The sequence below is a fragment of the Cydia amplana genome, chromosome 3 (genome assembly GCF_948474715.1).
Source record: "Cydia amplana chromosome 3, ilCydAmpl1.1, whole genome shotgun sequence".
Classification (NCBI taxonomy): domain Eukaryota; kingdom Metazoa; phylum Arthropoda; class Insecta; order Lepidoptera; family Tortricidae; genus Cydia; species Cydia amplana.
The window spans coordinates 14670084-14696574 of record NC_086071.1 but is presented as its reverse complement, the minus strand read 5'-3'; the positions used below and the strand labels follow the sequence as shown (position 1 = coordinate 14696574).

Here is a 26491-nt window from a genome sequence, read left to right as displayed (position 1 = left end):
TCTGAGGTCCGCTCGGAAAGCTATTTCCAAGAATGCACAGATAACAGATATATTAGGTTCTTTATTGTTCATTGTTTAAAAATGAGAGCGCAACTTAGTAGGTACGCTTCTAACAGTTCTAACGCACGTTCTTGTGACTTTTACCCAAGCAATATATTGACACAACATTAGAACAGACAGTCTTGAGGCTGCTTGTTCGCGTCCGTAGAGTAACTGTATGCAAAACGGTTTACCAAATCTCACGCTAGATGTCGCTGACCCGACCACACAACTAGCTAACGAAATTCTTATCGAGTTCGTATATAAGGTGTATAAATTATTTTTAATATATTGGCTTTATTTGTGAATGTTAATGATTGTTTCATTCTTCCCAAGTAAAGAGCGCCCTTTTTGAACGAGTTAGGAGTACATACATTGGTCCTTAGCGAACCGGGATGTACTATGGGCCTTATATTTTAGTAGTGCTTCCTGCATCAAGTGGCAACGGATTGTTGTCGAGGGTGCAATCTCCGAGGGCGGCAGTGGATTGGAGCAGTCGACGGAGTCAGCAGCGCCGTGACCTTGAGTGACGTCACGGTGGATCAACTTGGCGGGAAGATTCAACTAAGGTTCAAGTACTAGTGAAGTGTAAGAAGATTTCAAACTGTGAGTACATTTATGTTTATCTGTGCAAAGTGTCATTAATTGGAACTGTCACCTGTCAAAATAATATTTGGAAAGTAGAACTGTCACATTTGGACTTAGGAAAAATTAATGGACAGAAGACAATTTCAAAGTGTTTAAGACTTAGAATAATTTAAGAAAAAGTGATCCGACGGGGAACCTATGCCCGATTTCATATCGAAGTACATCAGCCAAACACTTAGAAAAATTGAGAGCAAAAAACACTTGTAATATTTTCAAGATTTACTTACTGTATGAGGACTTAGCAGATTTACGAGTGACTATTTGGGACTTAGAAAGTTTATGATAAGATTTGCTGGGACTTGTAATTTTTCAAGATGAGTAGTAAAATGGAAGCTAGTGTAAACTTTCAAACGGATCAAAGTATTCGCATCAGCAAGGCATTCAGTAACTACAAAAAGTCTCCAAAGGAGCGGATTACCATCTCGTACGTTGAAACCAGACTTGAGAACTTAGAGAAAATATGGGATCAGTTTTCACGTATGCATATGCAGATACTGATGTTGCCAGAGCGAGAAGTGCTACAAGATACTGCATACATGAAGGACGATGTGTATGATGCGACCAACGAGTTATACATAGATTACAAATGCGAGCTTAAGAACGCTATGAGCAAGTTAAAGGCAACAACCAGTAATGATAGTCCAATATTGTCAACTACTCCAATGTCAAAATCGAGTCATGTGAAGCTTCCTAAGATCACGATTCCAACTTTTTCGGGAAAGTACGAGGAGTGGACGGGATTTCGGGATTTGTTTATTTCACTCATCCACAAAAATCAGGACATCGATGATATCCAGAAGCTTCACTACCTCAAGGCGCATTTGACAGGCGAAGCGGAGCAGCTTCTTAGACACATACCCATTTCTAGTGAAAGTTATGACCAGTGTTGGACCCAGTTAGAGAGTCGCTATAATAACAAGCAATATTTGGCGAATTGCATATTAAAGAGATTTTTTGGACAAAAGACTCTTCTGACTGAGTCTGCCACTGACATAAAGCATATGTTAGATTGTACTACAGAAACGTTGAATGCATTGTCTAGCCTCAAAATTGATACAAGCACTTGGGATATTATTATCATTTACATTGTCAGTCATAAATTGGATCCAGAAAGTCGGAAAAACTGGGAATGTAAAGTAAGCGAATCTGTATCTCTGTCTGAGCATTTACCGACACTGGAGCAATTTAAGGATTTTTTGCAAACGCGATACCATTCTTTGGAATTTTTGGAGCCAAAACCGGGATTTACCCAAAAACCTAAATATGTGAATAACAATTACAAGGGGAGTTTCAATCAAGTTAAGGGCAATCAGTTGCAAAAAGTTCATAATTTACTAGTCACTAACAATGTATCATGTCATTATTGTAAAGGTGACCACCGTATAATACATTGCAAAGATTTCAGTGCTTTAGATGTCGATGTTAAGCGTAATTTTGTTCAAACCAACGGGATGTGTTTCAACTGTTTGGGTAATAATCACACTGCCAGATACTGCAAATTGACAACAAACTGTCAAATCTGTAACAGGCGACATCACTCGCTGTTACATCAAAAGGGAGACACTCAAGCCAATCAAGGTAGGGAGCCATCAGCTGATCAAGCTGTGGCACAAGTTCATACACAACAAGTCGCAAATTCAACGGGAGAAGCTATACCGGGAACCAGTGTTTCAAATCACTTCGTTAATGAAGGCTCACAGCAAGGGTTACTGGCTACCGCGGTAGTAAAAGCCAAAGCATGGGAACGAGAAGAATATCATCTATTAAGGGCACTTATAGATCCGGGATCAGAAGTCTCATTTATCACCTCAGCTGTAGTTCAGTTACTCGGGTTAAAACAAACTCCAGCTAAGGTTTCAGTGTCAGGATTGAGAGGAGAGCTGATTACAGAGCTGAAGTCTACGGTTCAAGTTACAATCGCATCACGCTCTAACACTAGCAGCACCATTGAGGTCACAGCATACGTGGTTGACAAAGTTACCTCGAACCAACCATCGGCGAAAGTATCTATTACCTCATGGCCGGAGTTGCAAACTGTCGAGCTCGCAGACCCTGACTATCACACTCCAAATAAAATAGATATGTTGTTGGGAGCAAAGGTCTATGCTCGGATCATTCAACCAGGTTTATTCAAATCTCCCCAGGAGACTACGGTGGCACAAAAGACGTCTCTGGGATGGATTTTAAGTGGTGAAGCAAGTTTACATACCAACATCTCCTGCAAGCTGGTTAGCATGCACATTCAGGTGGAACAGTTGCTGAGGTCCTTTTGGGAACTTGAATCAGAACCTAGTAACAAAGAACGGATTTTAACACCTGAAGAACAAAAATGTGAGGAGATATATGAAGCAACTACTACACGGGATGAGAACGGCCGATACGTTGTTAGATTACCGTTCAGGGATGAGCAACCAGCTTGTGTAGATGGTGGGTCCAGAGAAATAGCGTTACGAAGATTTTATTCTCTGGAAAGGAAGCTTCAAACCGATGAGCGCCTGCAAACAGAATACACAAAAGTGTTCCATGAATACCGGGATTTAAATCACATGGAACCTTTATCAGAGCAAGAATCTAAGGAAAAGGGACTGTACCTACCTTACCATGCTGTTGTGCGTGACGAACGGGAAACTACTAAGGTTCGTATAGTTTTTGACGCTTCTTGCAAGGGCACAAACGGGGTGTCCTTAAACAGTGACCTTATGGTTGGTCCTACATTGCAGTCAGAGTTGAGGCACATAATCATGCGTTGGAGAATGCATCCAGTTGTCTTCATTGCCGATATCGTCAAGATGTACCGGCAAATACGAGTCGATGAAAGAGACACAAAGTATCAACGCATCCTGTGGAGAGAGAATCATACCCAAAAAGTAAAAGAATACAAGTTAAACAGGGTTACTTTTGGGGTCTCATCAGCTCCTTACCTTGCTGTTAAAAGTCTGATTCAAGTCGCCTTGGATGAAGGTGTAGACTTCCCTCTTGCGGTTACTCGGGTACGTGAGGATTTCTACATGGACGACCTGATGTCAGGTTGTCAAACCGAGCAAGAGGCAATAGAGATCTACCACCAGATGAAGACGCTATTAAGCAAAGGAGGCTTTGAGCTTCAAAAATGGTCAAGCAATAGAAAGGCTATGTTAGAAGAAATTCGAGAAAGCACAGCAGAGAAAGAAGAGCATAAGAAAATAGAGATGAAGCAAGAAGCGGTAAATAAAATATTAGGACTTACCTGGGATCGAAATCGGGACGAATTTGCATATACAGTTCAGCTACCTCCACCGACAGCACCTGTAACTAAAAGAAAGGTTACATCAGATACTGCGAAACTATATGATCCTCTTGGTTGGATAGCTCCAAGCATTGTTAAAGCAAAAATGTTCATTCAAAAGCTTTGGTTGGCAGGCATCGAGTGGGATCAAGAGCTACCGTCGTCGCTGCTTGAAGAATGGTTGTGCTATAGGGAAGAATTGTCACAGCTCACCAGATTCAGACTTCCTCGCTGGACAAATCACCAATCTCAGGCTCGATTAGTTGAACTGCATGGTTTTAGTGACGCCTCAAATGCTGCATATGCCGCTGTGGTGTATTTACGCGTTATTGACGCAGAAGGGTCAATACACGTCAGTTTAGTGACATGTAAAACAAAGGTTTCGCCAATAAAGCAGATTTCAATTCCTAGGCTGGAATTATGTGGAGCGGTATTATTGGCCAAGCTATTAGTTGAAGTTTCAGATGTGTTAGATGTGGAAAAATCTAATATTCATGCATGGACAGACTCAGAAGTGGTATTGGCGTGGTTAAGCAGTCACCCAAGCAGGTGGAAGACTTTTATAGGAAACAGATGTTCAGAGATCTTGACAGCCACCAGTCGAAGCCAATGGTCACACGTAAGGTCAGAACACAACCCGGCCGATTGTGCTTCAAGAGGGATCTCAGCATCTGAATTAAGTAACTTTGAACTCTGGTTATCTGGACCGGCTTGGCTGAAACAAGAAGTGATTAACTACGGAGTATCGAAAACAATGAATACACAGCTGGAAGAAAGAAAAGTACATACTCACCTGGAAACTATGATATCTGAATCGGACGGCGAAGATCCTATGTGGTCGAAGTATTCTTCACTCACCAAGTTGTTAAGAGTTGTTGCGTACTGCCGAAGATTCCTGAAAAATAAAAGAAAAAATCATACTTACCTGCTGAAAAGTGAATTGGATGAAGCTTTAGCAATTATGGTAAAAAAGAGTCAGCAACAAGCTTATGCTGAAGAAATAGAAGATATAAAAAGGGGTAAACTAAAGAAGAAAAGTCAACTTACCTCGTTTACTCCACAACTCGATGATTTTGGAATAATGCGTGTTGGTGGGCGGCTCCAGAGAGCAGACATAGAATATGATCAAAAACATCCAATGTTGTTGCCGAAATCAGCTTGGTTGACTGAGCTTATTCTTCGAGATGCACATTTTAAAACATTGCATGGAGGAGCACCACTGATGGTCAACTACATTAGAGCTAAGTTTTGTATACCAGGCCTCAAGAACTTGGCTAAAACACATGTAAGGAAATGTGTTCCATGTGTTCGGAACGCAGCCAACATTCGGAACCAATTGATGGGGCAGCTGCCCTCACCTAGGGTTAATATGGCAAGGCCGTTTGTCCGTAGTGGGGTAGATTACGCCGGGCCCATCAATATACGTGTTTCAAAGGGTAGGGGAAACAAATCATACAAAGGGTATATTTGCCTATTTGTATGCATGGCTACAAAAGCCGTCCACATAGAAGCAGTTAGTGAACTGTCAACAGCCGGCTTCCTCGCTGCCTTCAAGAGGTTTGTAGCGAGGCGAGGTCACTGTAGCGACCTCTACAGTGATAACGGGACTAATTTCGTGGGTGCATCTAAGGAACTCCAGTATCTTTTTAATGCGGAAAAGTCAAGTTTAGTTCCCGAGCTGGCTGACTGGATAGCGTCGAACGGGACTCAATGGCATTTTATACCTCCTTACGCCCCCAACTTTGGAGGACTTTGGGAGGCAGGGATAAAATCCTGTAAGTTTCATCTCAAACGCGTTATTGGGAATTCTACACTCACTTTTGAAGAGATAAGTACGGTTCTATCTCAGATTGAGGCGTGTTTAAATTCGAGGCCGCTGTGGCGCATTGATGACAACGGGGAATCACTACCATTAACACCAGGTCATTTCCTAATAGGAGAACCTCTTGTAATAGCCCCAGATCAGCGTTATGATCAAGTGCCGATATCGCCATTACGTAGATGGCAATTATGTCAACGTATGATGCAGGATTTCTGGCAGCGCTGGTCTCAAGAGTATTTAAATCAGTTCCTTCAAAGACACAAGTGGACTCAACAAACTCCAGAACCCAAGACAGGCGATGTAGTTCTGGTGAAAGAGCCTGATTTGCCACCGACTAGATGGCTTCTCGGTCAAGTGGTTGAAACACATCCAGGTTTGGACAGGGTAACGCGAGTTGTTACTCTTAGATGTAAAAATAGTCTTATAAAAAGACCCACTTCGAGGATTTGTGTTTTACCATTAGCCGATTAAATATCTTGTTTAAGTTAGATTTATGTTGAATGTAACATTTCTGTTAAATGTTGTTATAAGTTTATTCTGTTTATCTGCATTGTGTTAAGAACTGTTGTTCTTGGTGGGCGGCATGTTCGCGTCCGTAGAGTAACTGTATGCAAAACGGTTTACCAAATCTCACGCTAGATGTCGCTGACCCGACCACACAACTAGCTAACGAAATTCTTATCGAGTTCGTATATAAGGTGTATAAATTATTTTTAATATATTGGCTTTATTTGTGAATGTTAATGATTGTTTCATTCTTCCCAAGTAAAGAGCGCCCTTTTTGAACGAGTTAGGAGTACATACACTGCTACATGTTTAAATAGAGCGAGTATTTGGGCACAGGAGCTTCGTTATAAAAGCTTGAATTGCGGCAGCAACGCGGCGGCGAACGTCACTCATTTTATGAAGGAACTGACAGATATCGCAGTAATGTCGCATCAGTAATGCAGCTGCAGTTGACATTCGAATGTCACTTTTAAGGTTACAGTCCATTTCCAACCGCAGCTTCATTACTGTTCATTTTAAGGAAATTGACAGTAACAGCGACGCGTTCAGTACCGTAGTGCAGCTGCGGACAGAAATGGAATGTTACCCTTAACGTACAAAATAACAAGATTGATTAATTTAATTAATTTAAGCCACCCTAAAGGTGACAGTCCATTTCCAACCGCAGCTGCACTACTGTTAATTTTACTTACTATGGGAATTGACAGTAACAGCGAGTCAATTTCCATAGTACAATGAACAGTAGTGTGCAGCTGCGGTTGGAAATGGACTGTCACCTTTAATCTACTGAGACCAATGCTCGCTTATATGGTAAGTTTTTAGGAATGATATCCCTGCAAATTATAACCTGCGAGTGAAACCGTTGCATTTAATGAGGCGTTGGTTTATGTGGGCGCTGACTGAATGTAGTAAGCAGTTAGTATTGAAATAATTGGAGATCTGTGCTTGTACAAGTAAATTGAACACGATATCGGTTCAAGTAGGTATATTCAGGAACTAAGGGCCCGATTCGGATTTTGTAATAGACATCTATTAGATATCTTTTAGACATCGCCAAGATACGATAACGATATGTTTAAGATCTAACCTATCAGACCGTTCCGCGATTCTGGAGATACACTTGAACGATTTCCACAAGATATTACTTAGAGATCTAATTCACATCTAATAGATATCTAACACGATCTATCGTAAAAGTGACATTGGTTGCCCGAATTGCGCTGCAAAAGAGAACTAGTTGAAATCTAAACTATAACGTATGTAGATTGGATCTAGTACGTGTCGTCTCTTGTGAATATCTAGAAGTTCGAATACGGCAGTGAGTCGGCGATCGTCGAGTTTATTTTCCGCGCGCGGGTGTTTTCTCTTAGAAACTGCTAATGCACTTACTAAGTTTGGACAATGTGTATAATAATGGAAGTAAAATGATTATAACCCATCAACTTTCAGTCAATACTTACAAGTACAAGAATCTTGTTTCTCACAAATTTAATAACAGTAAAACTAGGCATTTTTTTGCGTTAGCTACTTATAACTAAAAACCGGCCAAGTGCGAGTCGGACTCGCGCACGGAGGGTTCCGCACCATCAACAAAAAATAGAGCAAAACAAGCAAAAAAAAACAAGCATAAAAAACGGTCACCCATCCAAGTACTGACCCCGCCCGACGTTGCTTAACTTCGGTCAAAAATCACGTTTGTTGTATGGGAGCCCCTTACTTAAATCTTTATTTTATTATGTTTTTAGTATTTGTTGTTATAGCGGCAACAGAAATACATCATCTGTGAAAATTTCAACTGTCTAGCTATCACGGTTCGTGAGATACAGCCTGGTGACAGACGGACGGACGGACGGACGGACGGACGGACGGACGGACGGACAGCGGAGTCTTAGTAATAGGGTCCCGTTTTTACCCTTTGGGTACGGAAAATTGGTATTTGTGAAATTTATGACTTTTAATGAAAGTAATATCTTTTTTGATCAATCACAATATTGTTATTCCTAGAAACTTGACTAATAGAGGTCCCATCACACTCATCACAGGGTTAAAATGAAAACCACTTTGATTATATGAAGTGTACCCGGAAAGAACATGACAAGACTAGTCACTTTTTTCGGAAAATCTGATTTTCTTCTCAAAATGTAGAGCTCTTAATGAACTATTAAATTAGTTATATATTTTGCTACCACTGTGATGACTGAGTAAAAAAGTCCTGGTCGTGGAATTACCATACATTTTGACATTGTTCCCAATTTTAAAACTGCGATTATTCAAAATGTTACTAAAGTGACTATGTATACACGTTCTTTCCGTGTACCCTTCATATAATAGAAAACTCTAATAATAAATTAATATTATTTATTACTCTAAGTGTAAGTGTAAGGCCTAAGTGGACGCTCGAGTTAGGCGTGCAGCGGGGCGGGGCGTGCGGCGTGCATGTTAAACAAATGCAAACGTATAATAGCGGCCTTAGTGCACGCTGCTCAAATCACTTATGAGCTCGACGCCACGCTGCACGCCCCGCCGAACGCTCCGCTTCGAGCGTCTACTCAGGCCTTACACTAAGGCCGCTCCTATACGCCTGCATTTGTTTAACATGCACGCCGCGCGCCCCGCCCCGCTGCACGCCCAACTCGAGCGTCCACTCAGGCCTTACACTTAGTTTTTAATAAGAAACTAAAAACTAGAAGCTCGTGTGAGTTTACCGCTGTCAAGAAGAGCATTTCTTATTGCCAAGTTCGTTCTCCTCGAACTGGCCGATCTTCTCTGCTTGATGTACGGTGTCTGGCAATGCGTCCTCTGTGGTGTCGGGCACCAACAGTGTGAGCAGGCCGGCCGTCAGAGAAACGAGGCCGAAGATGACGGATGGAAGGCCGGACCAGTACACCATCTGCAAAAATAACAATCAACAAAGTACCTACTCACGCCGCTCCAGTTAGGTATGTGAGTGAGACAGCGATATGCACTTATGTATAGTGATGTCCTGTTCGCATACAGGTGCAGTGTGCCGATCCGCATCCAATGCGAAGGCCACCTTTGAGCCTTGTGTAAAGCCTTATCGGTCATAAATGTAATGCATAGGTTCAACACGTTAAAGACACGGCTACTTTGTTTCTAAGGTGTGAAGGTAATTAAGTTTTTTTTATCTTACAGTTTTATGACTTTGGTTATCAGTTGGAACGCTTTGATTTTTACTAAAGACTTCTTTGTTCTTCCAAGTATTAGACAATGGGCCGTATTCGGATTTTGAACTAGATATCTATTAGACATCAAGATATGTCAGTGTCAAACAAGTGTCAAAATTGACCTTTTTGTTTGAAGAAACGTCACTTTTGACACTTGTTTGATACTGACATATCTTGGCGATGTCTAATATTTGACGTATCTTAAAGTTCGAATATGGCTGAATATCATAGAGTCTGTGCGGAAAGAGAAGAGTCGTGGAATGTATGGGGCCCAATACAATCCACGACTCTTCTCTTTCCGAACAGACTCTAGCACATTTAAATGTGCAATAAAGAGTATTAATGTTAATGTAATTTATCTGATACTGCCTTGTGTACATGGTGACACCAATAATGATTTGGGGATTATAAGCGCTGAACCAAATTTCATACATACCAGCAGAGGCATTTGCGGAGCAATGATGGAGCCTATCCTGCCCACAGAGGAGCACAGAGCGTGCATGGAGTTCCTGGTGTAGGTGGGGAACAGCTCCGATGTGAAGATGTAGGTGATGGAGAAGTAGAACGAAGACATGAGCTTGCCCGACATGTACAGAGTTATGGAGAGCCAGGGTAGTGCTGTTAAAAGAGTTATCGTTTAAGAAAAACGTTCTGCGAAAGTGCTGCGGTCGTGTACAAAGAGGACAAAATGTATTCATTAATGCAGGTGACTTTTTTTTTTAACCACAAGTCATACTTTGCGTAGTGAGTTTATAGATCGGGGATTTCTATGAGACAGCTAAATTTTTTTATAGCGATTTCGGCATTGGTCCCATAATAAAAGTTGTTCAGAATGACCTATAAAGTCACTACGCAGAATATGCTTGGTGCTTAAAATTTCACCCTTTTAGTACCTACATTAAATTCTAGGGACTCAATTAGTCTTATAGGAAAAATGAAAAAAATATTGGTAGACAAAGTAAACGAACGAGAAGAAAAATTCTTACCGCTCGGAACAAATGGTTGAGCAACACACAGAACGGCGCATGCCACGAAAGTGACTATCAAAGGCATCTTTCTCTTGAACCTGTTCAGTATGTAAACCACAACAAATCGTCCAGGAACATCTACAATGGACGTCAGAGCGTAGTTCACATACTTGTTTCCTTGCAGAGAGATGGAGTTAATTGTCAGTCCATGGTTGACAAACGTAGAAGCTATCCACCATACCGAGCAAACGAAAAATCTCTTTAACATTGACTTTGATTTGAATGTTTCCATTAGAACTCTCGAAAAGTTTGCTCCTTTTTCTTCTTGGTAAGAAACCTGATTTATATCCATTTCCAACTGCAATTTGTTCTTTTTAGCAGCTGCGTCTATGATGATCACTGCTTCGTTTTTCTTCCCTTTAGTTAGGAGCCATCGTGGGCTCTCATCAATCAGGTATATGTAGAAAATGAATAGGAGACCAGGCGCGTAGACTGCCTGAAGAAAGTGTCTCCAATAAGGAACGAGCCAGTAAAACAGAGGGTATAGAATGCCCCCGATTGTGTAGCCGAAACCGCTGATCGTGGTGTACAAGACACGCTTGTCCGTGGCGACCATTTCTATAGCTGAAATTGACAAAATGTAGGATTTTTGATATTTTAAGTAGGTACTTAGTTGATTTATAGATATAGTTGGTCAAACTAATTTTTCAATCACTAAGAACCAGGAAAACTATACTCATCCTTTTCTTTTGGGTGCTAGTACTACTGTAAGACAAACATAGTATGATTCTCTCTGTCTATGTTTGAAATGAGACAGTCCTTTGACAAACTATAGTTAAGTAGGTAGTCAAAGAAACATTTAAGAGTCAAAATGATGGCATAGATGAGTACTTAACTTACAGTACATACACAACACAGACAAGACATCCTCCAGACTGAACATAGTAGCGCTACCCCCTCTGCCACAAATATACGGTAGTTTTACTCCATTTTCGAGTCAAAGTGTCTTTGTGTGACGTCCGTGTCTTTGAACGGACCAATCACGGTACGGGACTCGCTCACCTCATCCCCCGCACCCCAGTATTTTTGGCAGCATCGGTTTCATGAAATAATTGCTCTAAACTCCGTCTAGAGGATTCCTAGATTATTTTTTTATTTTATTTACGATATTACGATTATGATACACATAATACATATGTGAAGTTAGAATTGTATACATACCCATCATAAAGGAGGAAGAGCAAGGATCTCCAACCACAGCCTCCAGAAACTCTAGAGTCACATACAGCCAGTAGTTTGTTGTGAAGCTCCGCGCCAGTCCGAGTGAACTCCCTAGTATACATGTCACGACTGTCAGAGTTTTCCTTCCTAACCTGGAATTACATCAATAAAAAGATTTTAGAATGGGCACGGTGTAGGTGCCTCAATAAGATGGTGGGATTATTATAAGCCTATGCAGTGTCCCACTGCTGGGCAAAGGCCTCTCTCGATCTCCACTCGTCTCGGTCTTGAGCAATCTTCGGCCAATCGTTGAGATATGCGTCCAGGTCGTCCCGCCATCTCCGTCTGGGCCTACCAGATCCTCGCTCGTCTTGCGGCACCCATACTGTGGCTATTTTGGCCCACCTCTGTGGGTGCATACGGCAGACATGGCCGGCCCAGGGATTAATTGGGATTAATTGGTTAAATTCGAAAAATAAACTGTTGAAAGAGTGTAGTGTATTGAATGGTCTATAATGAAAGTTAGGTAATTCGAGTATTTACTGTTTAGCAGCAAGGATATCTTAAGACCATTACTTTTTATTCTTAGTTTTCTGTCAGGCATTTAATCATATGGCACGTACCGTGTACCGTGACGTTTTAACTACTGCAACAAACATGTCTCGATGATAATTATTTAATTACCTACCAATAAAGAGTTATACGTGACCAGCCAAGCGTGGTGACCTTGCTTAGATACCGTAAACTGCATACTATGTTTTGAAATCTCGCCTAGAGTTCCATAAGGTTGGAATAGGCAGTGAAAAATTACAACTTCTAAAAAAAGTAAATACAAAATTGGCCAGTTCGCTTGCCGAATCAGCACATTTAGTTGAATTGTATCATGGCCAACTGTGCCCGTTACTGTAGGTGAGTACTTAGGTATGTTTTTTGAAATGGTTCTATTATTTCTAAAATTAAAATTAATAGTAAGTATGAAATAAATATACTAATTACAGAGGAAACTTGTTGAAAGTTTGCCCTGTGACTTGTATTTATTATGCTTTTAATGACATTCATGTAACAAAAATAGTTTTTGAACGAGAATAAAATACTGATAGCAATACAAAACAGAAAAACAAAGAGGATAAATAATGTAACATTTCATGGTATTAGTATTACCATGGTCGTCTATAGTTTTATTGTTGTGCGTGACAATGGTAATTCGAAACCGCGCCATTCATTATACCGTCAATACCGTAAAATATTTACGGATGTAAAATATACCATATATATTATGATGTATAACGCACTATACCGTCCGTCCTGCTTCGTCTCCCTGACGTACCTTCCCATTTATATTTATTATTATAGCATCAAATAGGTCTTTTTTGACGGCTCTTTTATTTTAGACACGACCTTTGCGATACAGTTTCATTTTGGAGGATTTCTGTCTCAAATACAATTTAGTTGTTTTTTTATTATTAATACAGAGTGTCCCTAGCCAATGGACAAAGCCGAAATGTACATACGCATTAGGGTATTTAGAACCAGTATACAAAGTATCATAACAACCGATGTAGCGATGTGGTTATTGAAAATAACTTTTAATTGATTTTTTTTTTATATTAAAGCCCGTTATCGATTTTAGAGCCAAAATGTAAAATTGATAGATTTAATAGTCATTGAAATTGTATTCCTTTTGTTACGTAATATCTAAATAACAAGTATTGGTTTCTATTAGCACGTCTTTTCATCTTGTCTTTTAATAATGAGGTCCCGAGCGTGCGTCACCGGCAATATATGACAAGAAGGGGCAGTTTTTAAAAATTCATCACAAAATTATAGTGGTAAATTATAAAAAATGATGTATAAGAACAGTTTCAGGAAATGTTACAACATACCTACAGATTGTTTAAGTATCAAAATTACGTTGAAATTAAGTCGATTTTCACGAAAAAATTTCACTTGTTTTAAAGTAATTTCTGGTGAAAATTGATTTCGTCTAACTTTCATTTACTCTTGTTCAATATCATATAAAAAAATGTAGTCTATGCAAGTTGGAGTACAGGATATGTGTAATACAAAATTACCATTTTTATCAGTCCAAACTTTACGAAATTTACAAATAAGATCGACTAATACAGTGCTTTACGCGCGTTTACCTAAACGTCCATCAGAAAAAAAATCATTACTAATTTAGTGAGTCAGTATAAAAAAAAATGATCCGTACAAATGCAAGATAAGAAGTCGTGCTAATAGACACCAGTACTTGTTATTTCTATTACGTAACAAAAGGTGTATAATTTCATCGACTAAATCTATCAATTTTACATTTATTCGACTAATATCGATACCGGCCTCTTAACTTTAGAGCATTCCTGAGAAGTAGCCCTACATGGGATTTCAGGGTTTGTCCAATGGCTAAGGTCATCCTGTATATTAATAACTTCCAACAACACAAAAAAGTTGATCCACCCAAATAACATAGGTACCTACTTAATAATAATCTAAACCAGTAAGTGGCAATGCATGGGCCATAATAACATATAAGCAATGGACGTTGTCGCACAAATACGGAGGTCATCAGTATTATTTATTGTTCAAACGATCTACTAACAAATATATTATTAGGTACATACACCTTCGTAACACTTCATTACACAAATAAAAATAAAGTGATTTTCTGTCTATAAAGTTTTTGTGAATCCAAAGTACCTATTGCTTCTTTTTTGTATGCATTATCGCTTTGATGTTTTGTTCAGTCACGGTCATAATCATGAACATGTTTGAAAAGTTTTTCATTAAATTTTCAGCAAAAAATGTTTACCGCCATAACTTTAGTGATTATGCACCATAAGCAACCTGATTAAATATACAGGGTGTCTCATTTAAATCGGTCAGTATGGGAAAGTCTGAAACTATAAGACATGAAGATCTGTTCGTGTTCGTAGGAACCATGTCATCGATTTTAATAAGAGAAAAACTGCATTCATGCATAAAAAATAACCTGTATTCAGCTCGGGAATCGAACCCGGTTGTTTTGAAAAAAAAAAAGTTACACTATTTCAATTTAGATATCGATTGTGTAGGTCTTAAGCAGTAAATGGCTCTATGAAACATGATGTCTAAAATGAATAAAATGCATTGTTTTCACATACTTTAATTTATTTTATTTAGAAAAACTTTATTTTCAACAGGACGGAGCACCGGCTCACAATAGTCGCCTAGCTAGAGACTTTTTAAATGAGAACTTTGCCCAAAAATGGATCGGTACGAACGGCCCTACCAAATGGCCCGCAAGGTCGCCCGATTTAACGCCTCTTGACTATTTCTTGTGGGGTTACGTTAAGGATGAAGTGTACAAAACAAGCTATGACACCGTTGAAGACCTAAAAGTAGCCATAGAGTCAATTTTAACGCAAATTCACCACATGAAGATACAAAATGCAATTGTAAGATCGTTACCTAAACGTGTTGAATATTGTATTGAAAAAAAAAAACGGTGGTCACTTCGAACACCTACTAAAATAAATTAAAGTATGTAAAAACAATGCATTTTATTCATTTTAGGTATCATGTTTCATATAGAGCCATTTACTGCTTAAGACCTACGCAATCGATATCTAAATAGAAATAGTGTAAGTTTTTTTTTTCAAAATAACCGGGTTCGATTCCCGAGCTGAGTACAGGTTTTTTTTTAAATGTAAGAATGCAGTTTTTCTTCTTATTAAAATCGATGACATGGTTCCTACGAACAGATCTTCGTATGTCTTATAGTTTCAGACTTTCCCATACTGACTGATTTAAATGAGACACCTGTATATTCCTAATTTCAAGTATTTAGGGTTCTTGAAAGAATTAGAATATTTAGTCCTAATGTAACTCGTTTGTGTTTCTGTGTTCTTTTTGTATTGTTTTATTTTATTGAGGTGTGTAATAAAGAGTATTTGTATTGTATTTAATTGTAATTCGTTTCTTCCTTTGAAGTTTTGTTACTCTAATTATCTTGTACAATTTACCAAGGCAAGCTCTTGGTCTATATTTTAATAATTATATATGTATTAAATTTACGTACCTATCTGAAAGAGGTCCCACGATGAGTAATCCCACCATGTATCCAAAGCTGTGCATGGTGCCAACTAGAGTCCGTTTCCATTCTTGACACGCCAAGTCGAACTAACAAACAAAATAAGAAAATATAATCACTACATAGTATAAAACAAAGTCGCTTCCCGCTGTCTGTCCCTATGTATGCTTAGATCTTTAAAACTACGCAACGGATTTTGATGCGTTTTTTTTAATAGATAGTGATTCAAGAGGAAGGTTTATGTATAATTTGTTAAGCCGTGCGAAGCCGGGGCGGGTCGCTAGTGTATTGTATTGTATTGTAGTTCGGGCGATTTTCCGCAACTCGACGTCTTGCGCCTATTTTGCGTGATGGGGGGTGGGCTAGTCCTGCCAGCCCAGCTCCTCGAGGAATCCTATCAAACCTTTGATGTTGAGTAGGACCTCGGGGAGGTCTCTCGGGGATCACAGATGTTTTGCCCTGTATGGGGCCACTCCGCTGCATTCCAGCACCACGCTGTTTCTTCTGTCTCCATGCATCCACGGCATAGGGGACTGTCTGTGACACCTGTTATAAAAAGATGTTTGTTAAAGAGTCCATGACCTGTTATGACACTGGTTACCATACTCAGTCGAACCTTTTCTAGTTGAAGGAGCGCCCTTGTGAGCTTACCGTTGATGCCAGACATGGCTTGTTTGGCCTGTCTGCATCCAGTCTGGTTTAGCCAGTGTTCTGTGTGTAGTTTCCCTGTACGTGCCAGCAGCATTAAGCGTACCTTACTGAACGGTATCGGGAGAATCGGTTCCAGGCCAATCGCCCCCGCACCCGATCCTAGTCTGGCGAGCTCGTCCGCAGCATCGTTACCTCGGGATCCACTGTGTCCCTTGATCTATTGTAAGGTGATCTTATTGTTCTGACATACCTCCATTAGGTAGTCGTTCGTGGCATTCGTGTATAAGTTTGGATGTGACTATATGGCTTTTTAGGGCCATTAAGACTGCTCTACTGTCGGAGAGTATTCGGATGGAGGATCCTACTACCTTCCTTGCAGTGATGGCAGCCGCTAGTGTATTATATACTACACTTTATTTATATCTATAGAATATATTTTTGCGCCATTTGATATATTGAATGTCCATAACGGGTCTATTTAACGCGATTAAACCACCTTCTTCCGTGACCCCGGCTAGTACAACCTCAGTTATAAGGATGAAACGTCGGTTAAAAGGTAAAATAATGGAATGTAATCGTGTTAGACCTTTGTTACACTCGTTAAGTGTAAAAAGCCCTAGAGTTTTTAAAAAATTACATTTAGTTTATTTTTCGCTCGAATTCTTATAATAACCAAAAATTCGAAAAGTCAAGTCAAGTAATTATTTACTTTAGGGTTATCATTTTTAAGATGTCTAAATGTCTTAAAAAATCTAACTATACCTACAGCATAATTGAATAAAAGCTTTTTTTTTTAATTTGGCCTAATTAACACCTATAATTTTCACATTGAATATAAGTAACATTAAACTTAATCGAATTTAAACTGTCGTGGTGTTGTGTGTCGTCGTGTGTGTGAGCGTTTTCCAAAAAAAGTGTACATTTCATTCATGTCTTCAAAATATTGACTTCTTGGGCTCATTTTACTCAGAATCATTTGTACATTCACGCCTCATACATGAAAAAATGTGTCCCAAAATTTTGTATGAAATTTTTTTTTTCCAGTGCGTCACGTTCATACAAAACAAAAAAATTTTCATACAAAATTTTGGGACACATTTTTTCATGTATGAGGCGTGAATGTACAAATGATTCTGAGTAAAATGAGCCCAAGAAGTCAATATTTTGAAGACATGAATGAAATGTACACTTTTTTTGGAAAACGCTCGTGTGTGTGTTTAAACATTAAAATAATCTTACAACTAAAAATACGGGAGTCTAAACCATAAAATTATTTAACATTCCGGGTCCAACACTACATTTTACTACATTTATACATTTTCTATAGAAAGCCTCGCTGATCGCGTGATGCTTTCTAGCGTGAGTCATCCTTAAATCCTTTAGGGGTCACATAGACGGCGCGCTACATTACATTACATTACGGCGATTACATTGCAGACTACTGAGGTTACATCCAATTCAGCCGACCGATCAAATAAGCAATATAATGAAACTTGCATACAAGTTCTCGCACCGTCTAAACGAGCCCTTATTCCATAGTCAAATTGAGATTTTAACTTAAAATGTACCTCTGCCACGAAGCTTCGCGGGTCGTCATAGACCCACTCGGTGCAGAACGAATCGACTCGGCAATCTCCAAAGTCAGATCTGTTAAGTTGACTTATGTTCATACTATTATCAGAATGATGCTTGCATCTGCAATGGAAAGACAAATTTCTACAGTTAAAAGATAGACTATAAACCCGGAGAAACGTTTGAATTTATTCAGAACATCTATATACATCTTTATTTTTTTAGGCGTTTGGCACTAAATAAATTTATAAATTTAAGTTTTCGAATATAATAAACAGATATAATATTTGTAGTTGTACATGTTTTTAATGACTTGCAATTATTTACGGAAATCAATACATATGTAGGTCATACTGTACAACTTTTACCAGTTTTTACTTTTACCTTGAACCGAAATCGCAAAAAAATGTCTATTTCATACATTTTGGCTAGTCTGAGTGAACAGCCAAATTAAAATTCACAACCAACACTGTCACGCCATCGTCGCCATTTATCTATCTACATATTTACGATTTAATTATAGAGTAAGTACTATACACTACAATTTATCTTTTGTTCACCAAAGTCAAAAAGATAGGTACGAAACCGAAAAGTAAATAAACAGGAGAGATAAGAATAATTTGTTTAACAAAGACTGCAATATCAGTATGCGTTTCATCATATCAGCATTATCAATATCAGATCAGATTGCATTGTTACAAAGTCAATAACTCCTATAACTCTTTCAAATAAAAGTATTTGATTGGATTATAGGTCTATCTCCTTCCAGTTAAATGTGTATATACATATTTTTTTAAGGTTTTGTGTAACCCGTGCAAAGCCGGGGCGGGTCGCTGTCGCTAGTATTAGACTAATAGCGTTCGAGAAATGGGTCTCTCTAAGATTACCTATATTACTAATAAATTTAGAGACGTCGTTTACGTTGCAGTCAGTGGGTGATAAAATATAAATATGTATAAATATTAAGGGACATCTTACACAGATCAACCTAGCCCCAAACTAAGCAAAGCTTGTACTATAGAAATAAATACATACTTATATAAAAAGAAAACACCCATGACTCAGGAACAAATATTTGTGTTCATCACACAAATAAATGCTCATACTGCGGTTCGTACCCATTGACTCAAGAATTAACTCTCAAATCAAAACCGCAAAGACAAGAAAGTATAATTCGGTAATTTTTGATTCAAGATCTTTATCTTTAACCTAGTAATAAATTTCTTGTCACAAGACTTTCAGTTTTGAATTTTGAGAATTTAACATTCTTGAACCGTTAGTCAGAATATCTTAGTTTGAATAGGATCAAGATAGTTGTTGAGAGATCATTGGTTCTTGGCACAAAAATGTTTTATTTTCCTGTGCAGGACCATCTTCAAAGGCAGGGTCACTACCCACTGGGCCAGACCGGTCGTCAAATAAAATAAGACAATGTTTACCTGTATTTGACCTCCTCGGTGATAAACACATAGTTGGTGTATGCTATGGAGTTGAACACGTTTATCAGTGTCAACCAAACCGTCGCTGCAGTATGGTAACGGTCCCATACGCCGAATTTCTCCAAAATGTCGTCTAAATGTACTTTGTTTGTCATCTTTGATTCTTTAGTGACATTTGTTGATTATGTATTCACTTAAGTCCACTTATTAGCTATTTTATATTTATATAAAGTTATATACTTTTCTCACATTTGAATTTGACAGACACACAGGCGTGCATGTGCATATAATCATGTTTTTCTTCTTAAGTTATAGTTGCATTATGATTGCTCAGTTAAGTTATAAGTACATAAAGTTACTAATTATTACCTAACACTTGACTTACTACTTAATTTTTACAACACATGTAATTTAATTGTTTTTGTTGTTTCATTTAGCTAATTTTAGCTTATTATAGTAGGTACCGTAAACTATATAGTTTAAACCCTCTTAACTTAACTAACTTTCAAAACTAACTTAAAAAAATTGTATAGGCGTTAAAATAAAAACATTAGTTTTGATTGGTAGGTACTCAATGACTTAATAAATTTATATGGCTTATACATATAAATGTCAAATAAGATATACCTATGTGAAAAAGATATGTTTGCGTTACGAATATAAAAAAAAACAACGAAAATGTACCTAGAGCAATAACAGTACTTATGTATTTTCGCAAAATTAGTTTCACCACAGGTTTCACTTAGACACTTAAATCATGATCCATCCATGTTCATTGTAACAGTACAAAAACACGTACTTATATGATTTAAAAACAAAGTAGGTTTTTTATAACCGCTTGACAAACTTTATTGCTTTTTATATTTGCACGGCTGTCTGACACCAGCCATTGCCACTGACTGCATAAAAATAAACAAGTGACAGATGGATCTCATGATTCCATTGACCAACCATCAACCTTTGCTAGCTCGTGTCGCATTCAACCGTGAAGTTGCAATAGCGACCTAGTGCTAGTATAATTTAAGTTTAATTTCGAACTGTCGTATACGTTTGCAAGAGCTGCGCTATTCTTTTTTAAGGCGAGGTTTTTTGAATAATTTAACGACTCAAAGTGACAATTTAGAGATATTTTGCCGCTGAGTCAAAGAATTGTGTTAAAAATATGCTGAATAATACATATACTAGGCGTTGTTTATAATTTCTTGCATTTTCGTGAACTATTTTGCTTCCGTGAACAAAAAAGGTTACAAAAACTTTCCTGTTTTTTCATGATGCATGATCAAAGACTATTTTTAATAGCAGTGTTTTACCTTACAATAAAACACTTATTAAGCGAAATACCTTATTCAAAGCCTATTAATATTTGAGAGAGGCAACATTGTTTGTCGTGACGTGACGGTTGCTGATTGGTAAATACCCACTCCCTTCTCCCCTCCATCTAGTTCCAGTTTCTGCCACCAGGGGTCGTAGCTACGGAGGGCGCTGGCCAGCGCGCGACCTTTCATTGGATCTCAAATCTAAGGATACCCTATTTTAAAATAATGCAATGATTCACGTCATAGTAAGAGTAAGGTTAGGTTACCCATAGGTTTACCTATTTTTACTCTGTACTTGCGGAAGTGATAATAACGTGCGTTTATAAGGCAGTGTATAACTTATTATTATACTTAATTATAAATAACGGTGTGAGGTTGAAAGTGAATCATTGCCTATATTTTCCGCCAGGCAGGAATAAAAACATAGGCTTTGAATAAGGTATTTCGCTTAATAAGTGTTTTATTGTAAGGTAAAACACTGCTATTAAGCTTCTGTACCGTTATTCAAAGCCTATTAATATTTGAGATCTGTCTGTTATCGCCTGGTGGCTAGACGCCAATGTGAATGGGCTATTCTATGTGAATAACTTGAATGACTATCGAATACTATTAGTTAATATTATAGTGGAACCATAATATATTGCGTAACAACATTTAGGTTTCCTGTTCCAGGAATAAAGCAAGATCTATATTCTTAGTGAAAAACCTATGTTTAAACCCTCATTTTATAGGCAGGTAAGTGGGGCAGGCAACCTATTATTTCTAGACTTACTAGGAAGGATGGTGTGATGTGAAAACAAAAAATCGATAGTCCGATGAATGTTTATTGACTCAGATAGTTTCAAATGTACACACTTGTAATTGCAAGTACTTACATAATAACCATTTTCAATGTTACATAAACGTTGATTACCTATTTACAATGTATCATCAATCGAATTATACAGTATGTAGATCGATTAGTCGATTACAACTAGGTACAACTCTTAGCCATTTCTTTCTGATGACAGTGAATTAGTAATTAAAATCAACAGATTCACAAACTGCACATTAGTAAGCAATACATAACTAAGCTGCTAAGAATAATTTTATCTATTGTGATACTTTTACAACCTAAATTTTGTTCTTAATCTAGTAGGTAAGTGACATTAGTATAAGATATTACTTACAAATTAAGAAGTGCCCTCGAATCACATAACTATACTTAATGAGGTTGCTAACTTAGAATTAATTATTTTGAAGGTTATTTGAGTTTCACCCCAAGAGAATAAGAGTGTATTTATTAACTACATAGCCTAGGACTAGATACCTACTTTAATTATTATATGACATGTAAATAATAATAAATAATTTATTCTCATGGAATGTGCAGTTTTATTTGATTTTATTATGATTGCCATGTTTTTAAATACAATTTACTAGGAGCATTTTTACAATTAATGGTAATTAATCAAAACTAGGTATATTCTCCGTGATTAATTAATTATCCACAGGAATAAAGCTTTTTGTTACTTCTGAGGCAGGTGCTAGTGGTCTAATTTCTCTACAATAATAGTTAGCAAATGTGTTTTGTGACCGCCAGTTACCGCGAGCTAGGATTTCGTCTAGCGGGAAATCCTGAACCCAATTTTTTGATGCTACTGCTGGGCGCACGCTACCAGGACTTGCTTGGATGCCTGCGTCTAGTAGTGCTTTTTTGATCCAGTTCGCGATAACCGTGCGAGATGCGGACTTAGGTGGCCCGCAAGCTGTTATAAACAAATTTTCAGATCTGCATATACTACGTCTCTCGGCTGACAAAGAAATTACCTTTTCAATCCAAAATACTGGGTCTATATTTTTACAATCTTTATTTCTAAATAAACGCCAGCCTGACTGCCTATTGCAAATAGAGTCTGTTTTTGAACCGAAAATTGGCCAAAAAAGAATAGAATCTTCTGATATGGAATAATGATCGTTGTTTATTGACAATAAAGTGAGATCATGAACCCTGCGCCCCGAGCATAATAAGAGTAAGATTGCAGCTCTCTTTGAACATTCATATAGGCTATTCTCATTTACAGTGTTACTTTTTAACCAATTTATTAAATTATCGGTATCCCATATAGGAGCTTTATTTACTTTCGGAGTTTTCATAGCAATAGCCTTTAATGCATGTTTAACGAGAGCGTGAGAGGCTAGATTCATTTGTTTATCAGGGTCTGTAAGGGTAACAACCGCCGATTTGTACACTAGAATGGTAGCATATGATAGACCTGATTTTTGATGTAAATCAATTAGAAATCTAGCCAGGTCTGCTCCCGAGGGCTTAACAGTATCAACTTCGTTATCTCGTGACCATAGGCACCACCTTTCCCATGCTGGTTTGTATGTTTTGCGAGACGATTCACGCCAACTAGAAAGCAATAAACATTTTTGCTCCACTGACCAATTTTTTACGCTCTCCGCCCACCCCCACATCTCCATACTTCTAGGGTCATTTCTTGAACTTGGGGCGGAGGCCTGCCCGTGTTTGTGTCTATCAGCACCTGGTCTAGGGCGAATATCGTGAACGGAGGGGCTAGGGATCGATTTTTGAGGTCTGGCCTCCAGAAAACCTTCGGCCACCGCGGGGCTATGATTAAATATATCCCTACGGCTGTATTCAAATGAGCTAGTACCTGAGGTATTAGAAATGGCGGTGGGAATAGCCATGCCAGATGGTAGTGCCAGGTTTGACTGAAAGCATTGTGAAATTGGGCTTGGTGATCTGTCACATCGAGTGATACATAATTTGGGACTACGTGCGCCGCCGCTGACGCGAACAAATCTATTATCGGGGTGCCCCACTTTGCGAATATTCTCTCTGTTATTGCTGGGAGAAGATGCCATTCGGGAGAGGCAGTTAGGCGAGAGAGACGATCTGCCTCGCAATTGAACCTCCCTGGGAGGTAGTAAATCTGAAAATGGATGTTCCACTGATCTACCAGGTGGAATATTTTGTAACAAAGGTCCATCAGGGCAACTGATCGAGTTCCCCCTTCGTTCCTCAGAAATGCAACCACCGATTTGTTGTCGCTTTGTATCATTAGAGATGAATTCTTCAAATATTGGCGACAACGTTCTAGGGCATAAAACACTGCCAGCATTTCTTTTATATTCGAATGGAGAGTGGATTCGGTGAAGGTCCATCGTTCTTGTAATTTCATGTTGTCTACTTGGGCCCCCCATGCTAGTAACGAAGCGTCGGTGACTAGATAGTGACTTATTGGGGGATAATGTATCATGGATTCTTTGTTGAGGTTGTTCAACCACCAAGCTAATTCGAGCCGCGCATTCTGTGGGATTGGGAACCGGCGTACTTTTGGCTGGTTTAGAAGACTGTGACAATATTTTAACAGCGCCCTGTGATTCAATCTTCCTCGCAATACTGAAAAACTGGCAAAGTTTAGAGAACCTACTAAGCTCTGAATTTCTTTTAGGCACGCCGCATTGTACTTTAGTAGTGTTTCTATTGTTTGCCTGAGGGCGGAGCATTTCTTTGCTGGCAGGAATTTCTTGTTGGTATGAGGGTCCCAACATATTCCTAGGTATTCGATGACTTTCTGAGGGGTTAAAATTGATTTGGCCCGATTTATTTGCCAGCCTAGCTGTTCTAGTAATCGTACAGTTTCCAGAGCTTGACTTGCCAAGATTTGTGGGCTCTGATGTGCTAAGAGGAAATCGTCTAAATATACCAAGATTCGGATTCCTCTTTCCCTTAGTACCTGGGCCACCCAATTGGTTAGAGAAGCAAACATTTTTGGCGCACAGGCTAGGCCCATGGGCAAGCAGGTCATCTGCAATAATTTGCCGTTGAAAATGAGTCTGAGAAAGCGTTTGTGGCTTGTTGCCACTGGCAAATGGAAGTAGGCCTCTGACAAATCTATTTTTACAAGCCAATCTAGGGGCTGTAGGAAAGCTGGAATGCGATGCATGTTGACTAATTTGAATTTTAGGTATGGTAGGAACAGGTTTAACCTTTTCAAATTGAAAATTGGCCGAAACGATCCGTCGGTTTTGGGGTTTAGAAACATGGGTGAGACAAAGCTGGGACCGTGGTTTGCCGGTTCTAGGACCCCCATTTTTAATAGTTTTTGGATGGCCTCTTGCATTTCGGCAGAGTATGGGGTCTGTAAGTTTAAGTTTGGCATCGAAAGCGGGGGTTTCAGGTAAAATGGAATTCGAAAACCTTGAATTAATTTTAACAGGGTCGGAGGGGCGTTCATTGATTCCCACATTCTTACAAAATTTCTTAGCTGCCCCGCTTGGAAACTGTGCGAGTCAGAATCGTCTCTTTTTATCATAATCCCTGCGCGGGACGTTTGGGCCTGCTTGGCGCCCCTGGGTTCGAGCATTGGACTGATAGGCATATGGGCCCCTAGCTTTTGGTAAAGCGTTTCTTTGGCGAGGAGGTTTAACTTGGGAACTTGCCATTGGTCTCGTTGGGCGAAATGCGCCCGGCCACCCTCTTGGTAAAAAATTATAATTGCCTTGCGCAGGCAAAGGTAAGTAGGATCTAGGGGGCCCATTCAACAAATAGCCAGATGGATCATAAGCACCTTGCGCAGGCGCCTTTTGAGCAAAGTTTGATTGATTTAACCCTGCTTGCGCAGCAGGTTTGTTTGGTGGCGGACGGACCGGCCAAAAAGATTTTGCAGCTCCCCCGTGTTTTTCAATTGCTGATGATAAAGCCTCTTTTTGAAAAAGATATTGTGGGCTTGGGGGAATCTTTCTTAACGACTCTTTAAAGAACTTATCCTTTACCGAGCGCAGAATATTATCTCGTTTTTGTTGAATAAGGTCAGCGCGGTGACCACAAGTTAACTGTAAGACATCGTTAGAAATTTTTTGAAAGTTTCCCTCAATAAAGAGCTCTTTTACCTTACTTTGCAATGCCTGTGGGGTCAGCTCGGAAGTGGATCGGGCCCAAGAGACTAGATCATCAAAGCATGTTTGGGCGGCTTCGCCTTGTTTAATTAGTGCTTGCGTAATAGCTGCAAAACCCCGCTCAATAATGCTTAAATTGGAAAATTTATCAAACGGCTTTAGTTCCTCGTTTGTTTCGAGGTCTGTAAATGCCGGCTGGGAGCAGTAAAGTTTTTGAACTTCCGAATATCGAACATTTGACCAATCTTCTGAATTAAAATGCTGAACTTCGGATACGAGGTCAACATGAGCGGGAGTGGATTTGGGAATTGATGGCTCTTTCAAAACGGTGTTAAATGCAAACTTTAACGTTGTAGCGTTATCATTAGAAGGCTGAGCTTCAGTCTCATTCTCATACAACTCTCCGCTTACGTTACACTCTATTTCCTCCTCACAGCTATCAGATTGCGCTAAGGGACCTCCGGATTGACATTGCAACATATCACTGATACACTGTTGAATTTGGCTAACCTGATTAGTTAATTGTTGAATCGCATCGTCGGTACGCTGCCGCTTGCGTCTCGACCCAGATTTTTTTGCTTTTCTTTTTAACCCCGCACGATTTGGCGGCGGTGGCGGCCCCACAGGTAGCGGCGGCTGCGACGACGGCCCAGGAGTTGGCTCCCATGACGGTCCCGGAGTGGGTGCAATATTTTCAGATTCTGATGACGAACTCGTACCAGCTGTACTAGTGTCCGACATCTTATCACACTACTTCTGAAAAAATAAATCAGAATTAATACAAAATATTTTACATTCTCGAACGGTAAAACCGTTATAAATTTTAAATTTAAAATCAGCAAACTTACAAATTCCTTGAATTTGTAACAACCGTACGCCTC

At 39.1% G+C, this 26491-nt stretch overlaps 2 protein-coding genes across 2 annotated transcripts; both read right to left on the bottom strand.

Moving 5' to 3' along the window:
* Window positions 1–571: 571 nt before the first annotated feature.
* LOC134662692 (uncharacterized) lies at window positions 572–24488 on the bottom strand. The gene is made up of 2 exons (XM_063518965.1): window positions 23093–24488; window positions 572–603 (listed from the first exon to the last, which is right to left on the bottom strand). The coding sequence occupies exons 1-2, from the start codon at window positions 24261–24263 to the stop codon at window positions 572–574; spliced, it is 1203 nt and encodes a 400-aa protein (XP_063375035.1). The 5' UTR covers window positions 24264–24488.
* On the bottom strand, window positions 8982–19580 carry LOC134662569 (solute carrier family 22 member 1-like). Its single transcript, XM_063518838.1, has 7 exons — window positions 19387–19580; window positions 17944–18070; window positions 15713–15813; window positions 11656–11807; window positions 10453–11058; window positions 9903–10084; window positions 8982–9171 (listed from the first exon to the last, which is right to left on the bottom strand). The coding sequence occupies exons 1-7, from the start codon at window positions 19539–19541 to the stop codon at window positions 8992–8994; spliced, it is 1503 nt and encodes a 500-aa protein (XP_063374908.1). The 5' UTR covers window positions 19542–19580; the 3' UTR covers window positions 8982–8991.
* Window positions 24489–26491: the final 2003 nt, after the last annotated feature.